This window comes from Pristis pectinata, chromosome 9 (assembly GCF_009764475.1).
Source record: "Pristis pectinata isolate sPriPec2 chromosome 9, sPriPec2.1.pri, whole genome shotgun sequence".
Lineage (NCBI taxonomy): Eukaryota > Metazoa > Chordata > Chondrichthyes > Rhinopristiformes > Pristidae > Pristis > Pristis pectinata.
Window position 1 is genome coordinate 83,569,172 of NC_067413.1, and position 25,950 is coordinate 83,595,121.

The 25,950-nt window shown below is 40.3% G+C and overlaps 1 protein-coding gene across 1 annotated transcript; it reads left to right on the forward strand.

Moving 5' to 3' along the window:
* Positions 1 to 233: 233 nt before the first annotated feature.
* LOC127574511 (peptidase inhibitor 15-like) lies at positions 234 to 24,347 on the forward strand. Its single transcript, XM_052023545.1, has 6 exons — positions 234 to 507; positions 817 to 1,110; positions 19,614 to 19,732; positions 21,866 to 21,998; positions 22,099 to 22,214; positions 24,058 to 24,347. The coding sequence occupies exons 2-6, from the start codon at positions 841 to 843 to the stop codon at positions 24,191 to 24,193; spliced, it is 774 nt and encodes a 257-aa protein (XP_051879505.1). The 5' UTR covers positions 234 to 507; positions 817 to 840; the 3' UTR covers positions 24,194 to 24,347.
* The last annotated feature ends 1,603 nt before the right edge of the window (positions 24,348 to 25,950 follow it).

Genomic DNA, 25,950 nt, shown 5'->3' on the forward strand with positions numbered 1-25,950 from the left:
CTTGGATAATTTCCGAAACACTGCGTTTCTAATTTGCTCGGCGTGTCTGTAATCTTTCAAAAGAAAACGAGGATCGAGAACACGGTTTATTCTTTGTACTGACACCACATACCGGGTTCTTCCCTGCCAGATCTCCAAATCACACGCACATGTGGTTTGGAATAGTTTATGATGAAAGTCTGGCAACAGTGAAGCGAGGGCCAATGAAGGAGGTGGGTCTCCAACTGATAATGTACTGACTCAGGGACTGTGAAGAGTTAAAGAGACACCATCATCAAGGAGAATGAGTTTGCCTTCCTGAGTCGTTTTACCCAATATAAAAGCACAATAACAGTCGCCTCCGACCAGCAGAAACCCCTCTCTCTTATATACGATTCCTCCCGCGCCGCATCACTGTCAGCCTTACCTCGCTCACATCGCAGCACACTTTTTCAAAATTCCTTCTAGACGGACTTCGAAACTTGGGAGGGCTCGAACTAGATTTTTGCCGGTGACTGCGTGCAGCAGGTGAGCTACATTTATCGTTACGTTAAACGTATTTTTAAAATCAGAACACAGGATCCAGCAAGCGGCCGGTTTGCAACAAGGAAGTGCAAATTCATCAGTTTTATCTTTCAGTTATCTGAATGTTTCCGTTTATTTGCGTATGAATAAAGATATTAGAATGATATATGGTTAATGTATGCATTGGTGAAGGGCACAGGTTCCTCAGCCACGCTGCTCCCCATATTGAATGAACAGAGTTTGGAAATTGCATCTTCATACTGATCTACCTGCACACATTGTTCTTTATTCAATGCAACCTCTGATTTGCAGTGCTCCGCTCTCCCGACGGCAACCATGAGGCTCGGCTCCACACTAAGTTTAATCAGGTTACTGTGCGCTCTGCAGGGAACAAGTGCATTTATTTCAGTAAATGTCAGCGACAAGCTCCTTTCATCAAACTTCAGCGGGAAAGAATTGTCTTGGAGAAAATATCCGGGACCCGAGAGTGTCCCTAAAACCAGACGGAGGCGATACATCTCCCAGAATGACATCTCGGTTATTCTCGATTACCACAATAAAGTTCGAGGTCGTGTCATCCCACCTGCTGCAAACATGGAGTACATGGTGAGTTCACTGTGCCACTTCTGAATCATCTCTCCCCCCGCTGGTCTGCATGCCCACCAATCACTAAGTCATAGGCGTGTTAGAGTTTGAACTGAGAGAAAATAAACTCTCAATAGTTTCACACCCCCTGCCGGAGAGAGAACAATTTGAAAGTCAGAATCAAAACGAGTGCAGTTCTTCAAAAATTTTTAGCGGTTTATTTGAAACGGCAACGAATGCCAAAAACGGACACTAAAGAAAACGGAGAAATGAATTGCTGCTGAGAAATTCAGTTCCCCTTCAGTGAGTTTTATAATGAAGGAATTAATGCAAATAGGTATTGTTTGTAAAAGAAAGCAGACTCATACAAAACATTCAACTTTTTGAATCCACAAACTGTAATTTGGCGGTATTGCGAGATTTTTTGAAAGGATATTACAGTATTTTACTGTATATATATCTCCGGCAGCAGTGTTTGTAAAGTGTCAACTGAACTATTTAATAGTTTTACTATTTACTAATCAACCTGCAGAGTATAAGCCCTACTAATCAAAGCAAAAAGAAAATTTGGAATGTAAAAACAAGCAAAGAAGAATTTCTATTGTCATTTCGATGGTAACCTACTTTTTACCAACAAGCATTTTCAATGTTGTGATTAGTAATAGTTTTTCCATGTTTTCTGAAAATTAATATGTATTTTTATTTTAATTAATTTTGAGAGAACTGGTAACTAATGAGAATATTTTTTCGATCTCCTTTCAAGCATGTGTTAAATAAAGCATGTTAAAGAATATCACCTTGCATTGTGATAGATGGTTTATTGGGCTCATTATCCTTCTGAGCAACAGATAAGGTTTCCAACAGTTTCCAAAGATATTGTTGCCTTGCAACCAATCAAATACAGCAGAAGGATTAAGAGACTAGTAGGCTGGTGCATTTTGATTTGGTCTCAACCCAGTTCCTCTTGGGCAAAGGTGCCTCATGTTCAGCGTAGATGGGCAGCATATTTACAATTTTGGCAGAACACTCATAATGAATTATGTTAGAAGTGTTCAGATCCACAGTGGTGTGTGCATTCTCTGGATGTGTTACCAAAATATCCATTTCAAGTGCTTGAAACTCACACTGCTTTTTTTTCAGCTATGTTTTTCCTTATGTTAAGTAAAGCATTTCATTGAAAGCAAAAGGATCAACCTTAACAATTAACTTTTATTTCTATGCTGGAAGCAAGATTACTGATGACATCACTACGGAGGAGGAGGAGGTTCCTAGACAGATGGCTTGAGTGTGTACACCTTCAACTGGAATTTTTGGGCTTTTGATGCATTAACTAAAATTAATTAACCATACTTGCACTTTGAAAACAGTGATTTCTGCTATCTGGTAACCTATTACAGAGGCAACATGATTTTTTTTTATATACTAAATTTTTGAAAAGATGTTGCTCAATTGTGGGAAGTTCTGATTGTTTCCACCCACTGGAATCAAAGTTTTCTGAATCTATTTCACATTGGAACCTTTCAGTGATCTGAACTCAGGCTTTTTTCTGATCACTCAATACGAGATTCCAATCTTGATTCTAGAGGTGATGGTATCCAAGTTCAATGTGCCATCCAATTCTGTCAGAATTTTCAGAATCTTTGTCTGACATCTTGTACTGGATGAATGGAAGTCTTCTGCAACTAAACATTGGGTGGACCAAAGCCATTGTCTTCAATTTGCACCACAGACTCTGTTCTCAAGTCATCAACTTCACTCAGCAGTTAGGCCACCATCTAATTCTGTCAGCACACACAGATCCATTGATTCAATGAATTCATATGCCATGAATTTCCATAATGCATGTTGCACTGTCATTGAAGCTGCAAGTTAGTCTATTGACCAAAGAGCTGCTTACTTGCAAGTTTCCTGAATATGTTAACTTGTTTTCATATTCATTTGCTATGAAGTGGTAGAATTTTCTACAAGATGTGTTTTCTATAAGTCTGAAGAGGCATTTAGGAAAGTTGAATGTAGAAACAGCACAGTCACTATAAAGATTTTGGGGTATGAAAGAGAAGCCAGTGAGGCTTGAAAATCAAACAACTGCTGAGTCTGGAAATCTTAAACAAAAACAGAAAATGCTGGAAACACTCAGCAGGTCAGGCAGCATCTGTGGAAGGGGAAACAGACTTAATGTTTGAGGTGGAAGACCCTAAGTTCTGACTCGCTCCACTGATCCTGCCTGATTTGCTGAGTGTTTCTAGCATTTTCTGCTTTTATTTCAGGTTGATGAACTTGTCTCCTTTCACCTTTGCATGTTATGTTCCTGGAGGATCTTCCATCTGAAGAGTCCTGTGCCAGAAGTAAGGTAGACATTGCACTGCAGCCTGGTAGCATCCCTCTGAAAGAGTGTGAACCTTTCACAGGAAGACAGCAAGCCCTTCTGGAAGAGATGGGAATTGGGAGGTTCAGATTGTTGGTGTCAGGCAACATATTAACTTCGCTGCATGGAAGATTACAGCTCAACACCAATTTCTTCTGTTGTGCTGTATTATTATTCTTGGCTCTATACCCTCCTCATTCACAACATATTGCCATAGGAAAAGCCATAACTTCTTCAGATTCTGTATGAAGTTGCCTTGATAGTGTGAAACTGTGGAACAGTAAGATGGAATGGTGGGGGTGGGGATGGTAATGAATAAGCAACTATTTGGAAAAATTATCATTGAAACCAGAGATTAGAAAGCAAACTTCGGAACTCTTGAAGGCTGTCAAACCTTTCACTTCCATCTGGTTCAGGCAACTAGGAGAGTGTATTGAGTTGTTTTATGTGAATCGAACTACCAAGTGCAGTAATACCACAGGATATTGCTAGGCAGCAGACCACTAAATGAATGGACATTGGTCCTATTGAAATGGGTAGATAGATTGCTAAAACTAACAAAAAAACTGTTGAAACTTATGTAAAGGAGATTTCTGGCACATTAAGTTGTATGATAGGCTAAATGTAAATTTCCTCAAACTTCTATAAGATAATGAAAGTCTACGCATATAGGTGGGACCTTCAGGACAATAATATCTGTGTCTTCAATGGTGTCTTTCTCTTTGTTTCTGTTTAAGCATATTCACCTCCTCCCCCCCTTTAGATTAAGATTCAAGCAGTCAACATAGTGGGATGTTTTTAGATCACCTTAAAATTACTCCAGCATTTCTCTTGGATTCTAGGATGCAGCACAAATTGCTTTGATTCACTCCCAGTTAGTAGCTCTAACCACACAATATACTAAGCCCCCACTTCCTCCCCTCCACCCACCAATGAAATTCATTCCAACGTGCTGCTGCGCTGCTGTTATTATGCAGCATGTTCAGTACTGGAAACCAGTGATGGATTTTGAGGCCCATGTTTCTTTAAAAAATGATTGACAAGGAGGATGTCAGAGGCATCAGCTTAATCAATCAGCTCATTTATCCAAAAAATGTTTCTCAGAGAAATTTTTATGACAGTCAAGATGCAGTGGAACACTTCTGCATTTTGGCCCAGTGCTCACTGGGCTAATATGATTTCTAAAGCTATGTGTGTTTATGGTGCTGATTTCGTTTTACATGCAGATTCAGAAGGTAATGCAGTTCTCCTTTTCCTAGAAGAGTCAATATTTAAGGAGGAAACAAATTTGCCTTCTTTTGGCTTTGTTAAGCTTCTTAGAGTATTGGATTTTCTAATCCCATTCCTTGGCCTGCCCCACTGGCCTCTGAATTGTTGGATTCTTTGTCTGACCTCGGGGGCCCAGTAATAACTTGGTCTAACAACTGAACATCAAAATTCCAGTGTTGTGCTTGCAATGTAAATATTAGGTTTCACTGAGCTATGTCCATATAGGACAAGCAAGATGTGCCTGATTATTGAATAAATGGGGAACCAATGATGTTAAGAACTGCATATACATTGCAGTGCTGTCAATGAGCTGCATGGCAAATTCTTGCCCTGAACTTATATGTCATGGAGAGGTATGCTTGATTATACTTAGATTGGCTGAAAGTTTCTAAGAAATCTTTTTGGCTGGCCCAGGTTCCATTAACTGGCTATATCAACTCTCTGTATTTAATTAACCTGTTTCTATTCTACTGTTGCATAGCCTATCCATGCAAAAGGAGAATGTAGGCCATTTATTTCCACCTCTGTAATATCACCTGAATCTTCTCAGCCTACAGCTAACTGCTGAAACCTGTATCCACAACTTTGTTCTCACTGAAACTTATAAAATTCTCACAGGGCTCAACAGGCTTGATGCAGGGAGGATGTTTCTCCTGGCTGAGGATTCTTGAATCAGGGCCAATGTCTCAAAATAAGGGGTAGGGCCCATTCAGGACTGGGATGAGGAGAAATTTCTTCATGGGAAGGGAGCTGAATCCTTAAGATTCTCCATCCTGAAGGCCTGTGAAGACTCAGTCGTTGAGTTAATTCAAAACAGAGATCATTAGATTTTAGGACATTAAGGGATAAGGGGATAGTGCAGAAATGGTGCTGAGGTAGAAGGTCAGCCATGAGTTTGGTGAATGGTGGAGCAGATTAGAAGGGCTAAATGGCCTTCCCCTTCTCCTATTTCTTATATTGTCTCTAGACTTGACAATTGGAAGTTGTTGGAAGTGTATAACATTATGAGCGGCATAGATAGGGTGGATAAGCAATATCTTTATCCCATTATTGAGCGATCCAATACCAGAGGGCATGCATTTAAGGTGAGAGTGGGTAGGCTCAGAACAGACATGAGGGGTACGTTGTTTACTCAGAGAGTAGTAGATGCCTGCAATACATTGCCTGACAGGGTGGTGGAGGCAAATTCATTGGGGGCTTTTAAGAGGGGCTTGGATGGGCACATGAATGAAAGGAAAATAGAGGGATATTGGCATTCTGTAGGTAGGAGGGATTAGCTATGTCGGCACAACATTGTGGGCTGAAGGACCTATCCTGTGCTGTACTCTTCTAAGTTCTATGTTCTAATTCTAGTGCAATTCTAAATTCTGCAAATCTAAAGTCATCCAAGAGTATCCCAATTCATACCATATTCCTTTCACCCATCATCTGTGTTTACTAATCACCATTGGTTCCAGGTTAAACAATGCTTTGAATATTAACAAGCATTTGGGAGACTGGTGAGGTGGATTTGCCAGCTGTTGTGTGGCTGAAGGTGTCTTATGCCATGTAGGATTTTGGTTTGCAGCCACGTATCCAACTTGCAAACTTTTCGGGTTTCGAACAGTTCTCAGGAATGAAACCCTCCCATAACCTGGTGAGGACCTGTAATATTTTTTGACAGATGTCTCCAAGGTCTTTCTACTCTATATTTGCAATCTCCTCCAGCTGTAAATTTTTCCAAACTCTCTGTATTCCCCTGTTCTGTCGGTTTTTTTCTGGAGTATCCCCAACTTGAATTGTTCTACCATTGGCTACTCTGCCTTCAGCCTGCCAAAGCTCCAAGCTCTTGAATTCCCACTCTAAACCTCACAGCCTCTTTACCTCACCTTTTACTCCTTTATAATGCTTGTTAAAATTTACATTTTTGGCCAGGTATGTAGATATCTGTCATAGAATCTCTTCATCTTGGTTGGAGTCAAATGTTGATGATAATGTTCCAGGAAAGCTTTTGAAGTGCTTTATTAAGGTAGACACACTGTATAATTACAATTGTTCCTGGAGAAATGTTTCCCTTATCTGTAGAAACTAGATTGTAATATAAAAATAGAAATGACTGTTGGTGATATTGGGACCTTTTCAACTCTGTCACCTCTAAAGTCTATTTTTCCTCTCCTGTGTCAATATTTGAACCTCTGCTAGAAAGAGTTTTATATGATACTGATGTGTATATGGTACAGATACTGTTATAAATGAATTTGGGGATGAATGTTCAATAATATATCTCTGACAGTTAGTTTAATTGTCAGTACCTCCATCAAACCAAGTAAGTTAAAATGATGGACACAGAAAAATTCTATGATATTATCAGCAATGATAATCACAATAGTGTACAAATAGCAATCTCTAACCCCTTATCCCCTTTAAAAACTGAAGAATTGAAACTGCAATGTCCAGTGAGCATTAGGTATTGAAGAGTGGTAACTGGGAAATACATGTTTGATTTTGATTGGATTGGTTGAAATGGCACTGCCAATGACGATCATTCAACAGCAGCTGGCTTGCAGCTTTAGAAAATTACAGACCACCAACAAACAGATGGTGAAAAGGATGTCGGCTTTTCACCAGTATCATTTATAACTGTTTCTAGCAGAGGTTCAAATGTTTACACAGGAGAGGAAAAACAGACTTTAGAGGTGACAGAGTTGAAAAGGTCACAAAAACAAGAAGAGAAACAGAAAGGGCAAAACATCAAATGTAAAGGAGGCAATAACTATTGAATTTCAGAGTTTTAAATGGCGCGTTCATTAGTATCAATACAGACTGATCTGTACATCAAGGACGATGCTAACTACCCCTACATCATTATGAAAGCTAAATTACATTTAAACTGAGTTTGTTTTGAACTTTAACAGTAATAAAGAAGATTTACTTTTGTTGCTCCAGTGTATTGTCTGCATGTGAATATGAATGTTTTGGGACATAATTAAATTTATAACCTGCAGTGTGGATGTTTCAGTCTAAAATTAATTTTATGGCAAGGACCATTTGGTGCTTATATCAGTGCTGTAGGTAGAGCGCCCACACTATTGGCTGTGGCTACTCAGTAATACCCATCACACATGCGTAAAACTGGCAATGGTCTCACTGCATGTGTGAGTGTAACTTCAATTTAAGGCCCCTCTGCCAAACTGAAGTGTGAATGACCACATAAATGATGAAACAAAGGTTCTTTCTTAACATTGTGTAGCCAAGAAGTCCAGGAACATTCCTTGTAGCTTTGCCTTAAAGCCATGGGAATGTGTATGCTACTGCGTGTTCAGCTTTCTGAGTTGTTTCCCCCGAGTCCCTGCTGACCCCCAAGTTTGCTGGCACTGTGAGAGGCAAACTGTCACATGTGGTCATGAATAGTGCCAATGGATTGTTGGTATTGTGGCGACTCACCTTACCGGTATCGAACCAACTCCCGAGATCGCGAACGTTGTCAGAGGCCCCGACCCAAGATGGCGCGGGGCCCTCCTTCTTCGCCATTGCTGGGCTAGGAAAGCCCGTGTGCGGGAAGGTCAGGTGACCTACACGTGATGTCAGCGCGGGAACTGAAGCACGGGAAGAGTTTCAGCAATCGACTTCTGACTCCAAGCAACAGACTCCGTATCTTTATTCTATAGTAGTGTAGCTAGCCGCTACAGTATTATCTAAATCAGGCCGGAGAATTTGCAATTATCCTAACATTGACCTCATTTATTTGTATGAAAAAGATCTACATTGCAGAAATGTGCTCGGGCAATTGAAAAAGTCATGAGTCTAATTCTCTTATGGTGCTTAGACGCACTGAAATGTATTCAAAATTGTGTTACTCCAGGTTAAGCCAATTTTCAACAGCACAGCACTATGCTTTTTGGAGTTTGCAAAGGCCACACCACACAGTTTCAAAGAGGCGTAACAGTTTCTGTATTGCAACTATCTAGACTATAAAGTGTCCTAAAGATGGGGACAGATTTCAAAACACACAAGTAGAGAAGTTGGGGACCATCCACAGGGCTGATGGAAGGAGGCAGGAACCACGTGTTAGGAAAACCCTGGATTATCAGAATTGATCAATAGTTGGTGCTCAACCTGACTGAAGTGTCCACAGACTCAGACAATGGGTGGTTCTGGGCAACATTTGATAGTGTGAAGTAAGGATCTACCTAAATAGTAAGGGGCAAATAGACACCAAGAATAGAAGGAGTGGTAGCAATTGTACATTCTACAACAGGGATGCAGCCAACCTTTCCACAATTATGAATAAGAGCCCTGAATGGTGTGTGGTCTCCCTGTTAGCAAGGTGAAAGACATCAAGAAAGAAGTATAAAACAGTAGGCCAGTGAGCTTTATGTCAGTGGTAGGGAAATAACTGGAGAAAATTCTAACGGATAAGATTTATGTACAGTTGGAAAGGCAGGGGTTGATCAGGGACAGTCAGCATGGCTTTGTGTGGGGGACATCCTGTCTCACTAACTTGATGGAGTTTTTTGAGGAAGTAACTGAGAATATTGATGAAGGCAGGGCAGTGGACGTTGTCTCTTTAGTAAGTCATTTGATAGAGTCCCACATGGTAGGCTAGTCCAGAAGGTTAAGGCACTTGGGATCTAAGCAACCTGATTAATTGGATCTGAAATTGGCCTGATGATAGGAGTCAGGATGTAGTGGTGAGATAATGCTTTTCTGATTGGAAATCTCTGACCAGTGATATATGACACGATTCAATGGTGGGACCTTTGTTGTTTGTTATATATTAATGACTTGGATATGAATGTAGGGAGTATGGTTAGTAAGTCTGCGGATGACACAAAAATTGGTGGTGTTGTGAATGGCAAGGAAGGTTGCCAAAGGCTACAGCAGGATCAGATGGAAAGTTGGACAGAGCCTTGGCAGATGGAACATGATCCCGACAAGTGTAAAGTGGTGCATTTTGGGAAATCAGATCGGGATAGGACATATACAGTAATGGTAGACCACAAAGCAATGTTGATGAACAGAGGGACCTTTGGGTTCAAGTTAATATTTCCCTGAAAGTAGCAATACAGGTAGATAGGGTGGTGAAGAAGGCATATGGCATGCTTGCCTTCATAGATCGGGGCAAAGAAAATAAAAGTTGGGATGTTATGTTGCAACTTTACCAAACATAAGTTAGACCACACTTGGATTATTGCGTGGAGTTCTGGTTGCCACACTATGGGAAGGATAGAGTTGCACTGGAGAGAATGAAGAGAAGATTCACCAGAATGTTGCCTGGATTGGAGGACTTTAGTTATGAGAAGAGCTTGGATAGGCTGGGCTTGTATTCCCTGGATCAAAGGAGGCTGTGGAGTGATCTGATAGAGTTATATAAGATTATGAGAGGCCTAGATAGGGTAGATGGCCAGAATCTTTGTCCCACAGTAGGAGGTATCAAAAACAAGAGAATATAGGTTTAAAGTGAGTGGAAGGAATTTTAAATAGGATATGAAGGGCAAGTTTTTTCACACAGTGTGGTTGATACCTGGAACACACAGCCAAGGGGGTTGGTGGAATCAGATGAAATCACTAAGTTTAAGAGACATGTAGACAGGGACTTAAAAAGGCAAATCATAGAAGGATACAGACCTATGTAGGGCAAATGGGATTAGTGAAGATGGGCAAAAAGGTTGGCTTGGACATGGTGGGCCGATGGGCCTTTTTCTGTGCTGTACAACGCTATGAGTCCATGACTAAATGGAAGAGAGATGAGTATTCATCTCTGATGGCATTGGATCATTTGTGAAAAGGAGGAGGCATATTGAATGATGTTCCTTCACTTTAGTAGAATTACAGAGAGGAAGATTAGAGCAATGATGAAGGATATAACACTGATATGACAGGGCATTTGATGCCAGGAGAAGCTTTTGGAATAGAAGTAGATGGTTGTGAAAATACATAGAGACAATTTTATGAGAAGAGGTAGAAAAAGCTACAAGAGAGTTGAAAAGGAGTTTCAAAGGATTATGTGAGAAAATCAGTAAAAGTAGTGGAAATATAGTTAAGGTAAACGTGAGAAGGCCTAAGTAGATAATAATAAGCTATGAAACTGAATGGGATTACAACTTGTGAGGAAGCAAAAAATCTTCAAGGCAGTCCACAATTGAATGAGTGGGTCAATACATGGCAGGTGCAGAATAATGTGGATAAATGTGAAGTCATCTACTCTGGTAGGAAAAACAGGGAAGTGATAGATTAGAAATGTTGATGTATAAAAAGATGTAAGTTCCTTTGTACACTAGCCACTGAAAGTGAATGTGCAGGAGCAGCAAAGTGTTAAGAAGGCATTCATTGCAAGAGGTTTTGAGTGCAGCAACAAGGAGTGCTGCAATGGTACAGGACCTTGGTGAGATTATGTGCAGTTTAGCTTTCCTTACCAAAGGAAGGATACACTTGCCATAGAGAGAGTGCAATGAAAGTTCACCCAACTTTCCAGGGAGGTGGTATGGTGGGACACTCATATTAGGAGAGATTGAGTTGATTAGGCCTGGATTTACGAAAGTTCCAAAGAACAAAACGAAGTTGTATTGACATATACAAAGCTCTGAAATGGCTTGACAGGTTCAATGTTTCCCCCAGCTGTGAAGGTCCAGAACCAAGGGTCACAATCTCAGGATACAGGGGTCAGGATTAAGACATGGAGAAATTTCTTCACTCAGAGGGAGGGGAATGTCTTGAATTCTTGGCCCTAGAAGATAAGGAGGCTGACTTGCTTAATATATTTAACAAAGAGATGGAAAGAGACAGAAAAGGCATCAAAGGGGATAGGGAGAAGGCAGGAATATGGCATTGAGATGGAGGATCAGTCATGAACATATTAAATGGTTGTGCAGTTTCAAAGGGCTGAAAGACCTACTATGGTTATTTTTCTTATGTTCTATGTTTCTATGATTTCCATGCATGCTGGAATTGAAAATAAAATAGTTTTTGTTTAAAATTACAAATCATACAAAATAGCATGATGAATAAGGAGATGGCACAGACACTATGATTCAGTAGACCTCAAATGGTATAAATTTTTTTAGGGCTCTAGACGTATTTTATACATGACTTGAGAACAAATCTTTCAAATGGAGGTATGGTCATAAAATTACAAATGAAAGTTCAACTTCCTCATCACTTAGATGCTTCATTCTTTTGTTTCTTTTTCTTAGTGTGAATATTCACAGGAAGAAATAATGATGAAAGTGAATGCCTTACTCCAGCCTCACGAACATTACCCAGCACTATCCCATGTTTTGCTTCCTCAGCAGTAACCACTTTACATACTCCAGTTCTATTGCACAGCTACCTCCTCAGATTGGCCTTTGAAAATATTACAGTCCACATAGAGAATTATAAGCTGGCTCCATTTCCCTTTAGCCCGAGCATTCCTTCCAGTCCAGGGCTCCATGACCTCTATCTTGATTGCTGCCATTCAATGCATTTCAACCACTTTTACCTGCTGAGCCTAACACGACCTGATTTGACCTGTGCATGTTCCCCTACCAAGGGCTCTTGTCTGTAAACCAGCTGGGTGGCCATTACCCAAGTCTGATTCAATCAAGAAAATAAAAGTCTGTGTAAAAATATTTCAGGAAAGTATTTTCTTAAACTTGCATTGTTCCAATTTAATGAAGTTTAAGGAATATTCATTAAATATAGCTGGAGCCTTTTTAAAATTAGTTTGGCACATTTAAAATTCAATTCCATTAAATATTTAATGTCAGATTCAGAACATAGTGTTTAATGATGGTCTTGAAAGTAATTTGGTGATACAGCTCAGATGACTCTATAAATTGCTTAATGGCTAAAATATGTTTCAGGCTCATAGGAACATATGCTTTTTTATTGTTGAGAAAGTAGAAAGAATACCAAGACATGTAAGAAATGAGTAAGAAATGCTCCCAAATGGTGAAAGAGAAGTGAGAATCACCTGAGGAAAAGGAAGAGGGAATTAGTAAAAAAAAAAGGCTATTGAGGGAGAAGATAGACAAGAATTGGAAGAGGGAAAAGTCAGTGAATAAAATGAAGGGTTAATTATTTCAGGTGGAGATGAGGAGGAACTTCATCAATCAGAGGGTTGTGAATCTTTGGAATTCTCAACTGCAGAGAGCTGTGGAAGAAGAAGCACTGAATATGCTCAAGGCTGAGATAGACAGGTTTTTAGACTCTGGAGGAATTAGAGAGAAGGGGATGAGGGAGGAAAGCAGAGATGTTGCCAGGATCATATCAACCATTATCTTTTAAATGGCACATCTCCTGGTCTCATAGATTTGTACAGCACAGAACAGGCCCTTCGACTCATCATGTCTATGCCGACTTTTTTGCCCATTACACTAATCCCATTTGCCCACACCAAGTCAATGTCCTTCTATGCCTGCCTATTTAAGTGTCTGTCTAAATTTCTCCTAAATGTAGTGATTAAATCTGATTTCAGCACCTCCTCCAGCAGCACACTCCAGGTATCAACCACTCTCTATGTTTAAAAAAACTTTTCCCCTCAAATCCCCTTTAAAACTCCTCCCTCTCACCTTAAACCGATGTCCTCTTGTGTCTGATACCCTTTCTGTGGGAAAAGGAATCTGACTATCTGCTCTATCATGCCTCTTATAATCTTGCATACCTCTATCAGGACACCCATAGCCTCCTTCACTTAAGTTTTTATAAAGGGAGGGAGAGAATAGGTGAAAAACTCTATGATGTTGGGGGAACTCAGCAGGCCAGGCAGCATCCGTAGAGAAAAGCAGGCGGTCAATGTTTCGGGTCAGGACCCTTCTTCAGGACTGAAGATAGGAAAAGGGGAAGCCCAATATTTAGGAGGGAAAAGCAGAGCAGTGATAGGTGGACAAAGGAGGGGAGATGGGGTGGGCACAGGGTGGTGATAGGTAGATGCAGGTAAAAGATGGTGATAGGCATAGTGATCTGCTCTCCCCTCCTCCCCCGCACCTGCCTATCACTATCTCTTACCTGCATCTACCTATCACCGCCTTGTGCCCACCCCGCCTCCCCTCTTTTGTCCACCTATCACTGCTCTGTTTTTCCCTCCTATATATTGGGCTTCCCCTTTTCCTATCTTCGGTCCTGAAGAAGGGTCCTGACCTGAAATGTTGACCGCCTGCTTTTCACCACGGATGCTGCCCGGCCTGCTGAGTTCCTCTAGCATCTTGTTGTTTTTTTCATCTAGATTCCAGCATCTGCAGTCCTTAGTTTCTCTGGAAGAGAATAGGTGTTGAGCAAGAATTGGGAGTGGAACAATGGGCTGGAACAGAGACACAGCAAACTAAGCAAGGTGGAGAAAGGAAGGGAGACACATAGCATTTTCATTACTTGTGGTACTGGGATGTTCACAGGAAGTGGTACTCATTTGCTGAACACTGATATTAAGTATTAGAAGCAAACTGTGTGCCTGTGACTTTCTGTTGTGAATACCTTTAAATTGTGCTTTTATGTATCACTTTACATCACTGTCAATAGGTCAGGGAAGGCAGCTACAGGTAAAGGGACTTCAGGATGTAGGTGACTTTTCCTGCATAGGCCAACCTTTGTGATGTGTAGGTAAGTTTCAAAGAAGCATAATGTGATGTAATTAAGGAAGAGACAATTGGAAATACTTAGCAGGTCAGACTGTACCCATGGAGAGAGAAACATTGTTTCAGATCCACCACCAGCTTCCACCACCTTTAACAAGATATCGCCAGACATTTGTTCACCACCCTTCCGCTTTCAGCATTCTGAAGTGATAATCCCCTGAATAACTCCCTGACCTGTTCCCCTCTCCACCAACCACTTCTCCATTCCATGGCACTCAAAGAGATGAAACACCTTCTCTTTTACCTCATCCTTTACCACCATCCAGGGACTCAGTCCTTTCAGATGAAACAGTGATTCACTTACATTTAAAATGTATTGCATTCACTGCCTTGATGTGGTATTTCTTTGGAAAACAAAATACAAATTGGGTGAGTGCCCCATTGTTCAATCTGAAGAGGTGACTGTGAGCTTCCAGTGGTCCATTATTTTATTCTCCATCCAACTCCCACACTGACCCTTTCTGTCTGCACTCTCCTGCATTGTTCCAACAAGGCCTAGTGCTAGCTTGAGGAAACATACCTCACCTTCGTTCTGGGACCATAGCAGGCTTTGCAACTCGATATTGAATTCAACAATTTCAGGTAACTCACATCCTCTGCTAAAGATTATCCAGCTGTAATAGTAACTCAGATTTTATTTCACCGCAGATACTGCCTGACATGCTGGGTATTTCCAACATTCTTTGTTTGCATTTACTTCTCTGCATCGGCTCTGACCTGCTTTATTTGTCTCTTTGAGTTGATTTCTCTCACTCTCTAATTGCCCCCCATTAATCTCTCAACCAGATGGCTTTGTAATCAGCTGATCACCAGCACAGCCCTGGCCTTATCCTGTCAGAGATCTTTTCCTTGTTCCATTCATCCCTCCTCCATCCCCCCTCCATCCCCCCTCCATCCCCCCTCCATCCCTCCTCCATCCCCCCTCCATCCCTCCTCCATCCCTCCTCCATCCCCCCTCCATCCCCCCTCCATCCCCCCTCCATCCCTCCTCCATCCCCCTCCATCCCCCCTCCATCCCTCCTCCATCCCCCCTCCATCCCCCCTCCATTCCTCCTCCAGCCTCTCTGCAACTTAACACTTTCTCACTTTTTCAGTTGTGTCAAAGGGTCTTTGCACCGAAATATTAACTCTGTTTCTCTCTCCTCAGATGCTGCTTGAGCTGCTGTAATTTCCAGCATTTTCTGTTTTTATTTCAGATTTTCGACATCTGCAGTTTTTCAAAATGTTTCATATTTTGGGTCAACGATCTTTCAACAGGACTGAATCAATCAGCCGAGTCTCGCTGACTAATGCCAATGGTTCTGATCAGCATCGCCTCTCAGATTCTGCCCCAGGTTAAACTGGCACAGGATCCCAGACCCCATAGACTTCAAATGGTGATTGTAGGATGCAGATTAGAAGGAGAAGGGGAAATTAGGTTCCATTTTATATATTTTACAGCATTAATTTTTTTTTGTATTATATACTGGGATTTTAGTCATTTATAAATGGCTCTGAATGACAGAGGCATTTAAACATTGTTCAATTGTCCTTGTGGCTTTGACTGCTGGCAAAACTAGAGGTGGGACTGTTGTTTGGGGTGATTCAGGACCAGGGCTCCCTCTCTGCACTGCTGGAGACTGCAGTTCATGCTGTTGGAGTCTGTGGATGCTTTGGGCCGGAGAGATAAGCCCTCTACAGGTGACTCGAGTGAATAGGGATACCAGGGGCAGTTATTCTGGATGACGGGGGAGCAAAAAGTAACCTATTCATTTTGTTTCTCTCTCCAAAGATGTCACCTGATCTGCTGGGTATTCAGAGCATTTTCCATTTTTATTTCATATTTCAAGCCTTCGGATGACAACTGTGTGCAAAAATTCAACATGTAATTTCAGAATAGCACAGGCTACACAGTCTTATTGAATCGAATAGACTTGTCTAAGTTTACAAACCCTAGTGGGAAGTACAGAGGTTGAATGCCAGGCATCTACCTATTGGTCTGTAACAGGAGAAGCAATTGTTTTGGTTATAACTACAAGTATTGCCTAATTTTAAAGGACATCCAAAAGAATAATATGAGGTAAGTTATGACTCATTTTCGTAGTGTCCATGTGGAAAATGCGTGGCTCTTTCATGACCTATTGACGAGGAACAGATCTTCAGGAATACAATGTGTTTCTAATTCATGGCCCTACAAGTGCCTGTGAGGCCAGGAGTACAATTACTGGTGTGGCTATGAACTTTCCAGGGTTTCTTATGACTCATGGAATACCATATGGCCAAATTTGCATTGGCAGACAGATTTAACACACCCTTTTTTGGATTTTATCCGCATCTTTTTTTAGCTACTCACTCCTGGCATTGTAAACTTGAAGCTGAAGCCATGTAGCATGCAGGCTTTTCCATTGCTGTTGAACGGTGTTCAGATGAATCCGGACTGTAGCTTTGGATGCTCATTTTCTTTGCCCCGATTCAGATGATTCAATCCAGTGCAGTACGCATGCTCTTTCTGTATTACCTAGAATCAAGCAGATCTCATCTGGTACTGCTAGAAAGCATTTTCCAGGGTGGTACTGTGTGGCTGACTTGCACTGAATTGACCCTCTGAGGGCTGTGCTCCAAATTCGTGCTGGCTGCTCATTATCATTATTTCAACTTTGAGCTGGCAGTAATCAGGCTGTTTTCTTTGCCCAAGCACATTGTACAGTCCTTACAATCACAGTTTCCCTTCTCTCGGAGAAGAATGTGGGGTACAATTGGAGCCAGCAGCAGCAAATGGTAGGAGCAGAGATGGCTGCAGATGGAGAGAGTGCATGTCATATTTGGTATGTCCACAATGGAGTCTAGCAGCGTGGCTGAGTCCATTGAAGAGGATGATATCCCTTTTACCTCACCATCCTTCTCACAGCTTTTTTTTCTTTCAACCCATAGTCTCTTAAATGAGATCGAGGAAACATGCATCTTCTGTTTTGCTGCCTGCTACGTCTCACCCTCTCGCATATGCCCCACAGTCTCTCCCTTCTCCCAACTCCGCTCACTTCACTTCAATCCCATCCTTCAATTTTTCTGCTAAGAACTGGAACCTGGCCAACGTGTGCTGGAAGAACAAGAAGAAAGCAAAATGAAGAAGCATCGTCACTTGATTTGATGCTGAAAATCTGAAAGAAAGACAGAGCAGGCTGGAAAACTCCCAAGTCAGGCTGCATCTGTGGAAAGGGAAACATTCAATGTTTCTGATCTGCGACCCTTCTTTAGAACAAAGGACCACACACCTGAAATGTTAACTGTTTTTCTTTCCACAGGTGCTGCCTAATATGCTGAGTTTTTTGGGCATTTTTTTTGTTTTTGTTGAAGTCTACATGCCAGGTTCCAAGAGGGCAAAATAGAATCATGTTCTGTTGCAAAGGGTTAACATGGGAGCTTCAGTGAGACAGTGTACAAGTCTGGACAGCAGTGGTTCAGCTAGTAGAACAGCTGCCTCACAGCTCCAGTGACCCAGGGTCAATCCTGATGACCGGTTCTGTTTGCATGGAATTTGCACGTTCTGTGATCATATGGGTTTCCTCCAGGTGCTCCAGTTTTCTCCCACATCTCTAAAACACATAGCTTGGTAGGTTAATTGGCCACTGTAAATTGGTAGAACCTGGTGGAGTTGATAGAAATGTGTAGGGAGTAAAATGGGATTAGTGTAGGATTAGTGTAAACTGGTGCTTGATAGTCAGCATGCACTTGGTGGGTGGAAAGACCTGTTTCCATGCTGTATGACTCTACAATTCTAGTCGAATTGTGTGCATAATGACATGCATGGTCCCTGACCCAAAGCCAGTCTGCAATATCAAGGAGTATTCTGACCAGCATCAACCTTACACAGAGCTTTGCACAGAGCTTGGAGCCCATCCTTTCCAGCATGGACGTATTAGATAACTCCTTTCTCACACTTGTGGATCCACCAGTTTCATCGTGTTTCAGTTTCTATTGTGGCCCAAGCAGACACCTCCAGCATCTGGCGTACTGCAGTGGAAGCTTAGACCTGTAATGAAGCCCAGAATGCAGTCATAATGGATACCTGCTGGACATCAGGGTCTTTGAATTTCCCTCAATCCTTTAGTCCATTTTGTCTCCATCTCTTTATTTTCCAACTAGCATCTTCCCAATCAAACACCCACTTCCATCACAACCCTAACCCTTGCTCTTTGAACTGTTTTTCACTGTCCCTGTTTCCCTCCTCTCCAGTTATCCACTTCATCGTTAATCTTCTATTACTTTTCCACTGAAAAATTCCAGGAGCTGAAGGAAAATTTTCCATTAGTTGAGCCATTTGAACAGTATGGATCCATCTTGTGATGTGAGGTATGTGCCATGTGTGCTGACTATTTAGTTACCTGCCAGAATCATAGTTTTGAGGGCAATAATTACATTGAAAGGTACAACAGACAATTCAGTGATTAAGCTTCATCAAGGAATATGCATGCAACTTCATAATCTTACCTATCACTGGAAATTTCAATCATTGAGAGAAAAATTGCCAGTGACATATTTCTCAGAAGACAACTTGAGCGACATGTATTGAAATGATGTTATCACACTGAGACAGGAAGCCGAGTCAGCCAATGGTAACAGCTGACTGATAAATTAGAAAAGGTAATCCCATCAGAGTGTTGTATAATGGGAATACAGCTGGTAAGGATAAAGAACTTTAAATGGGATTTTACATGGGAAATATTTACACAGAACTTCAGAATACATGATCCATGCATCAATTGTAGTGTTTTTTTTGTGTATATAACCTGCATTGTTACTTTAGATATTCAACTATAGCTTGTACAATCGGAAGAAGGATGGTCATCGGTGGGAGATTTCCTTTAGCCATTATTGTGAGAATCATAGAATCGTTATGCTAGAGGAGGCACTCAGACCATGCCAGATCTTTGTTAAACAATCCACTCACACACTTTGCTGCTCATTCCCCATCATTCTCTCCAATACTCTTTTGAAATCCCTGTTTGACTCTCTTTCCACCACCTTTATAGTTCACATAAAAGTGCTGAGGTGGAAATGGTTTAATTATAACTAAATGAAAACATTTTTAATCACCAAAATAGTGAAAATCTAGCATTATTTAAAAGTTTATGAAAGTAGGTTAAATTCTTGTATGAGCAGAAGTATTCATTTGAAATTAAAGTGGAAATGGAAATACTAAACCTGAAGTCTACTTCATCCATGGGACGCTATATATCATGTAATTTTTGGAAAAGTATGGATTCATCTTAATTTATTAGCTCAAATGCAAAGTGATTTTTTTTCTCCTTATGTTACTATAGGTCTGGGATGAAAATCTAGCGAAGTCTGCTGAGTCTTGGGCTGCCATGTGTATCTGGGACCATGGACCAAAATACTTACTGAGATTCCTTGGACAAAATCTCTCAGTTCGCTCTGGACGGTGAATATTTGTTTTTTTTAAATTCTCTTCTGAACAGCAATATATTATTTCCTTTCTATGCAAATTAATTTGATTCCCTCTATATCCTGAGTCATATCAACCAGGAGGATCTGCGTTCCCATTCCCATTTTGTGCTGCATTTGCTGATCTCAGCCAAGCAGGTACTGGTGGAATCACGGTTGATCTCAATCTCCCACTGGTAAACAAGGGAAGAATCAATCAGAATTCTGAGTTCCAGTTTCTATCCAATGGTAGCTGCTGATGAGTGTGCATGCCATTTGATGGCATGATGTGGCTTGGTTTCACATCTGGAGACACAAGAGACTGCAGATGCTGGAATCTGGAGCAACAAACAATCTGCAGGAAGAACTCAGTGGGTCAAGCAGCATTCGTGGGAGGAAAGAAATTGTCATAAATTCCTTTCTTCCTACAGATGCTGCTCAACCTGCTGAGTTCTTCCAGCAAATTGTTTGTTGATTTCAGATCTTATAGACAGTCTAGGGTCTCACATGAGAGATGGTCACAGGATGAGATTCCATAACATGGATTACACAGGTAGTGCTCTGTGCCAGGAAGAATCAAATGTATGGATCATGTATTCATGCATTACATAGAACATAGAACATCACAGCACAGTACAGACCCTTCGGCCCACGATGTTGTGCCAACATTTTATTCTGCTCTAAGATCTATCCATTTAGGTCTATCCATCTATCCATTCTCTAAGATCTATAGCCCTCCATTTTTCTATAATTCATGTGGCTATCTAAGAGTCTCTTAAATGTCACTAATGTATCTGGCCCCACAACCTCTGCCGGCAGTGTGTTCCATGCACCCACCACTCTCTGTGTAAAAAAAAACTTACCCCTGACATCCCCCTTATATCTTCCTCCAATCACCTTAAAATTATGCCCCCTCGTGTTAGCCATTTTCGCTCTGGGAAAAAGTCCACTCGTTCTATGCCTCTTACCATCTTGTACACCTCTATCAAGTCACTTCTCATCCTCTTTCTTTCCAAAGAGATATGTCCTAGCTCACTCAACCTACCCTCAGAAGACATGTTCTCCAATCCAGGCAGCATCCTGGTAAATCTCCTCTGCACCCTCTCTAAAGTTTCCACATCCTTCCTATAATGAGGCGACCAGAACTGAACACAATACTCCAAGTGTGGTCCAACCAGAGTTCTATAGAGCTGCAACATTAGCTGGTGGCTCTTGAACTCAATACCCCGACTAATGAAGGCCAACACTCCATATGCCTTCTTAACAACCCTATTGACCTGCGTGGCAACTTTGAGGGATCTATGGACGTGGACCCCAATATCGTTCTGTTCCTCCACACTGCTAAGATCAAATTCGATCTCCCAAAGTGTATCACTTCACACTTTAGCAAAAGCTATGGCAACCTACATCCTTTCAAAAATCTTCACATGCAGTGGATTGTGGCAACCACATGCTAAATGCCTACACTCTTTATTTCTAATATCAACTTACAGTGAAGTGATTTTTGTTCACAAAATGAAAGAAAAATTAGGGAATAAGATGAAGCAGGTAAGTTTTCTGTAATGGATTTAAGCTGCACCATGCAAGCATATCCAAAGGAAAATGTACTAATAATTCATTCTTGATATTCTAGCCTGTTTGTATTGGGAATGAAACAAAATTAGGTAAAATTAATATTTATAATGAGCGGTGTTCACTCATTTTTAAATTATCATCTTGGTAGGATTGGCCATCCCCTGCTCACAAGGTTACAAGTTGAAATCCCACTTGAGAATTTGAGTTGCTACCCCAGTGCAGTATATAGAGAGCTGAATCATCAGAGGTAAAGCTCTTCAGTTGAAAATGTTAAACCAAGATTCTTTTTTAAGTAGCTCATGTGGGTATTAAAGATCCGAGGAATCCATATGAAGAGGATAGGATATTATATGGATTCCTGGTCTACATTCCTTTTTCAACGAACACTACCAAAACATCTTTCATCTCCTTGCTTACTGAGGATTTATTTTATGTGATAGGCTGTGAAATGGTTTGGTGGATGAGATAAATATTATATAAATGGAAGTGTTTAGTTATTGCTTTGGCTTTATAAGCAGACATCTAACAGCTTAAAAATATTTATTATTCTGAGTAGCTATCGAAATATTCTACAGCTAGTAAAACCTTGGTACGATGAAGTGAAGGATTACAGTTTTCCATATCCTCAAGACTGTAACCCCAGATGTCCCCTGAAATGTTATGGACCAGTGTGCACTCACTACACCCAGGTAAAAACCTTTGTGATATTTCTTCTGACTTTTTTTTTGTTAAAATGTTTTATGAAGGTATATTGCATAATAACCGAAAACAATGCTTGCTGTGTTTCAGATGGTTTGGGCAACATCCAACCGAATAGGGTGCGCAATCCACACCTGCAACAATATGTATGTCTGGGGGTCCACATGGCGACGTGCTATTTACCTTGTATGCAACTATGCTCCAAAGTAAGTGCTCAGATTCACCTTCATTAATTGCATTTTATTTTTATCTATCCAGATAGTTCTAGGTAGACTTATATATTTCAATTGATATTAGCCAACAAATTCATTCTGGGCTAACCTTTCAGCTTTTAGTATTGAAAGTAACTTGGTGGAGAAATCAATACAATGGTTAGATTCTATACTGAGTGGATAGTACTCTCTGCCAGATCACTGGCTCCATCTATGGAGAACAGTAGTAAAGTGGCTAAATTGCAAGACTAGGATCCAGAAGCCTGAACTATTGGTCTGGAGACATGAGTTGAAATCCCACCACAAGAGGTGGGAAAGTTAAATAAAAATAATTCGATTTCTGCAATAAAAATCTATTATTGGTAATATTAACTGTGAAACTATATGATCTTTATAAACAAAACATATCTAATTCACCACTATTTAATATCAGGAACATTCAGAAGCACTCAAAAAATATTATAGTTTTGACAGATATCATAGCAAGGAATGTGGCTTTGAGGGCCAGCAAGCACTTTTCAGCTTGTTCTGGGCCGCCCACATGATAACATTACATTGTGCAAAACTCTGCCATCACGAAGTATGTGCAAGTAATGTGGAATAAAGCTAAAAATGTGAGTGTACGTTGGGAATGGGAATGGTAGGCAAGAGTGCTAATTGCTCAGGGTTGTTGGTGGATAAGTGACGGGAGTGTAGTACATTGAGCAATGGGAGAGCCTAGTGACATCGTTGGTAGAAGACAGCTTTGAGGATTTGCATTGATCTGACCATGTGTGAGGTCATTGAATGTCTTGCAGCCATGTCACCGAGCCTTGACTCTTTGTATTGACTTTGATAGCTGTTTCCTACCACTGCTGTTTTAGTGTGTGCCTACCTCTCCCCTTACCAAGGCCTCTAGAGTTCTGAAAATCTGTGTGCCTGTTCTCACTGTTGTTCAGCTTTGGTTATCAAGCACACTGCTATGAGCCCTGGGGTGACTTCTCCTCACATCTCCTTTAAGAGGTGCAGACTGGCTTTAATCAGTGCAAGCTTGAAGAGTTGCTAACTACTCATCAAATCACAGTGGTAATGCAGTAGGAGAATAAAGAGAGCAGTAAGCAGTGGCCAGCTGTTGAAACCAAGTTAATAAGCAGTCTGTGTAAATTCCATGTGTGGTCTGCACTGAATCAAAGGGCTTGTGTTAATTGCAAATTGCAACCCCACTGTTTACTTTCCAGTGATATCCAAGTTAGCACCCAAGGTGCCTCATTGAATAAGAATGCTTTAGAGCGAGTTACCAAATAATTTAATTAAAAGCCCATACTCAAATTGAATGTTATGTTTTTCTTTACTTATGCATTGAGCCATCATCAATTAGCTCTTGTACAATAGTTCTAGAACTTTTAGCAAGGTAACTCTTGCTCCTCTCATTTGAGAAAATGGTTTGAAGATCAGAGATTCCTAAATAAAGGATGTATGAAACATTTTCACTTAATGCAATATAAACAATATCAAAATATGTCTTACAATTGTCAATAATTTGACAGTTGTATGAAACAGTCAGTACAATTGAATACATTGCTGAACCCTTTTAAACACCTAAGAGCAAGTGTTACAAGGCATGCTCTCATACCTGCCCACTTATTTTTCTTTGATTCCCTTGATTAAAGTGTATTCAGGCAATTCAGCACCAGTTTTCCATTAGGTCCACCAACTCATGGTTTTCTGAAGCACACTTCAAGAAGTAAAGGTCCTATCTCAGAAGCATGTATTAATTGCATTTCCCTTATAAAGTTTTCTATTAAACCTCTTTCAAAGAAGTATTGCAACTTCATTGATTATTTTAATATTTGTTTAGGGGAAACTGGATTGGAGAAGCGCCGTATAAAGTTGGAATGCCCTGCTCAGCCTGTCCACCCAGTTATGGAGGAACCTGCAACAACAATCAGTGCTTTCCACGAGTAACTTCGAACTACTTATACTGGTTCAAGTGATCTGTTTGGTTTACAGAATAAGTTAGCAATGCCATATTAGGATTCCTCAAACAGAGTTACTAGTCAGCTGAAGAGACTTTGCAAAACATATTATATACCCATTATTATCACTGAAAACTTAAATTTATCATCTTACAGAAGAATTTAATATTATCATTTTACTGCTTTTAACTTTCACCGAGTTAGCTCATAGAAATGCAAAATTTATTATATCGACACAGGGCACTGTATTTATGAAGAAAAACAGCATAATACTTCAGAATATCGCTATGTTTTTATTTACAGGTGAGAATAGAAAGCAGTTTCCAGCAAGGTTTGTGCATAGATATGATGCAATGTTACCGACTTGGAAAAACAGTTCATTATTTATCCATAATGGGTATGTATAGGTTTGCACCTAGATTACTGTTAAAACTGGAGGGTCAGTTAGATGAGCTAAGGGACTTGCTTGTAGAAAGCATTAATTAAAGCAAATGCTAATAATTTAATAAGCTCTGCTCTGGATAACGGGGGCAGTATAGCTCTTAAAGCTTCTCATGGTGCTAAACATTTTATTTAAAATCCCTGCTAACCATGTCAGGCATAACTTCAAGGTGCTTAGCTAAGATATTAAAATATGGAAGACAAATAGGACAATCATGAGGGTGCTATTGATCATAATGATCAAATTTTTGGTCACTTATATATTTTCCAATAACAATGGGAATTTATAAACTATAGCCCCAGGCAGCTCAGACACAAACTCATCTGTTGTTTCAGGTAGCACATGAGCAGGCTCTTGTGCCAAAAACAAGTTACATTTCTGCAATATTTACAGAGGATTGCACTCACTTCATCCAACACAGTTTATGACTACATACTTACCTTTCTTCTTCTCCTGAGGATCCCAACCTTTATCTTCATGAAATCCTCAGCATTTTATTTCATAAATAATATTTTGGCCCTTTGGTTTGATGGCATTTTCCCCTAAACTTAACAATAACATTATTTCCCTAGTGTCTTTAACATGGTAAAACATCCTAAGGCACAACATAAGTCAGTGTCACATAATAACAACATTAATGCCACATACAACTACAGATTTACACACATTGCTCCAAGACGAGATGGTCATCAATAAAATTCAGATTTTGTGGAATAGGATGTATTTTTACATCAAAGGCTATGGGACATTTTTCAGACATACTGGAATGATATAAAAACTGAAGTGCTGGAAATACTCAGAGGTCAAGAAGCATCTAATGGAGAAAGAAGCACAGTCAATGTTTGAGATCGATTTGTAGCACCTTCTGTTTTTATTTCAATTTCCAGCATCAACAGTATTTTGTGTTTGTAATATTAGAATAATGGCTTAATATTCTTCTGCTTATCATTCTTTGCTGTTTGGATTTACTTTAAGAACCCTCATTCATAATTAATATAAACTAGAGGAGAAATGAAGCAGTTTTCAGGAAGTGTAACATTCTTTTAAATTGTTCAGTTATCAAGGGCATTAATCATTATGCACAATAAATCACAAATGGTGACCTCTTTACCAGGTAAAGCCTGATTACTCAATTATTTAGGTATTTTTTAAGTTAAATGCTGGTTACAATTATGTGCCTTATACAAAGTGGCCTGAACTTTATCCTTGGTTGCTCTGTTTCTTTTTCACTTAATTTGCTCAATATCAGCAAAAATAGCTCAAAAATTGTGGAACTTTAGTGCAAACTACATTCAATGCTATACAAGCTTTTGTGACTCAGAACTGCAGACTC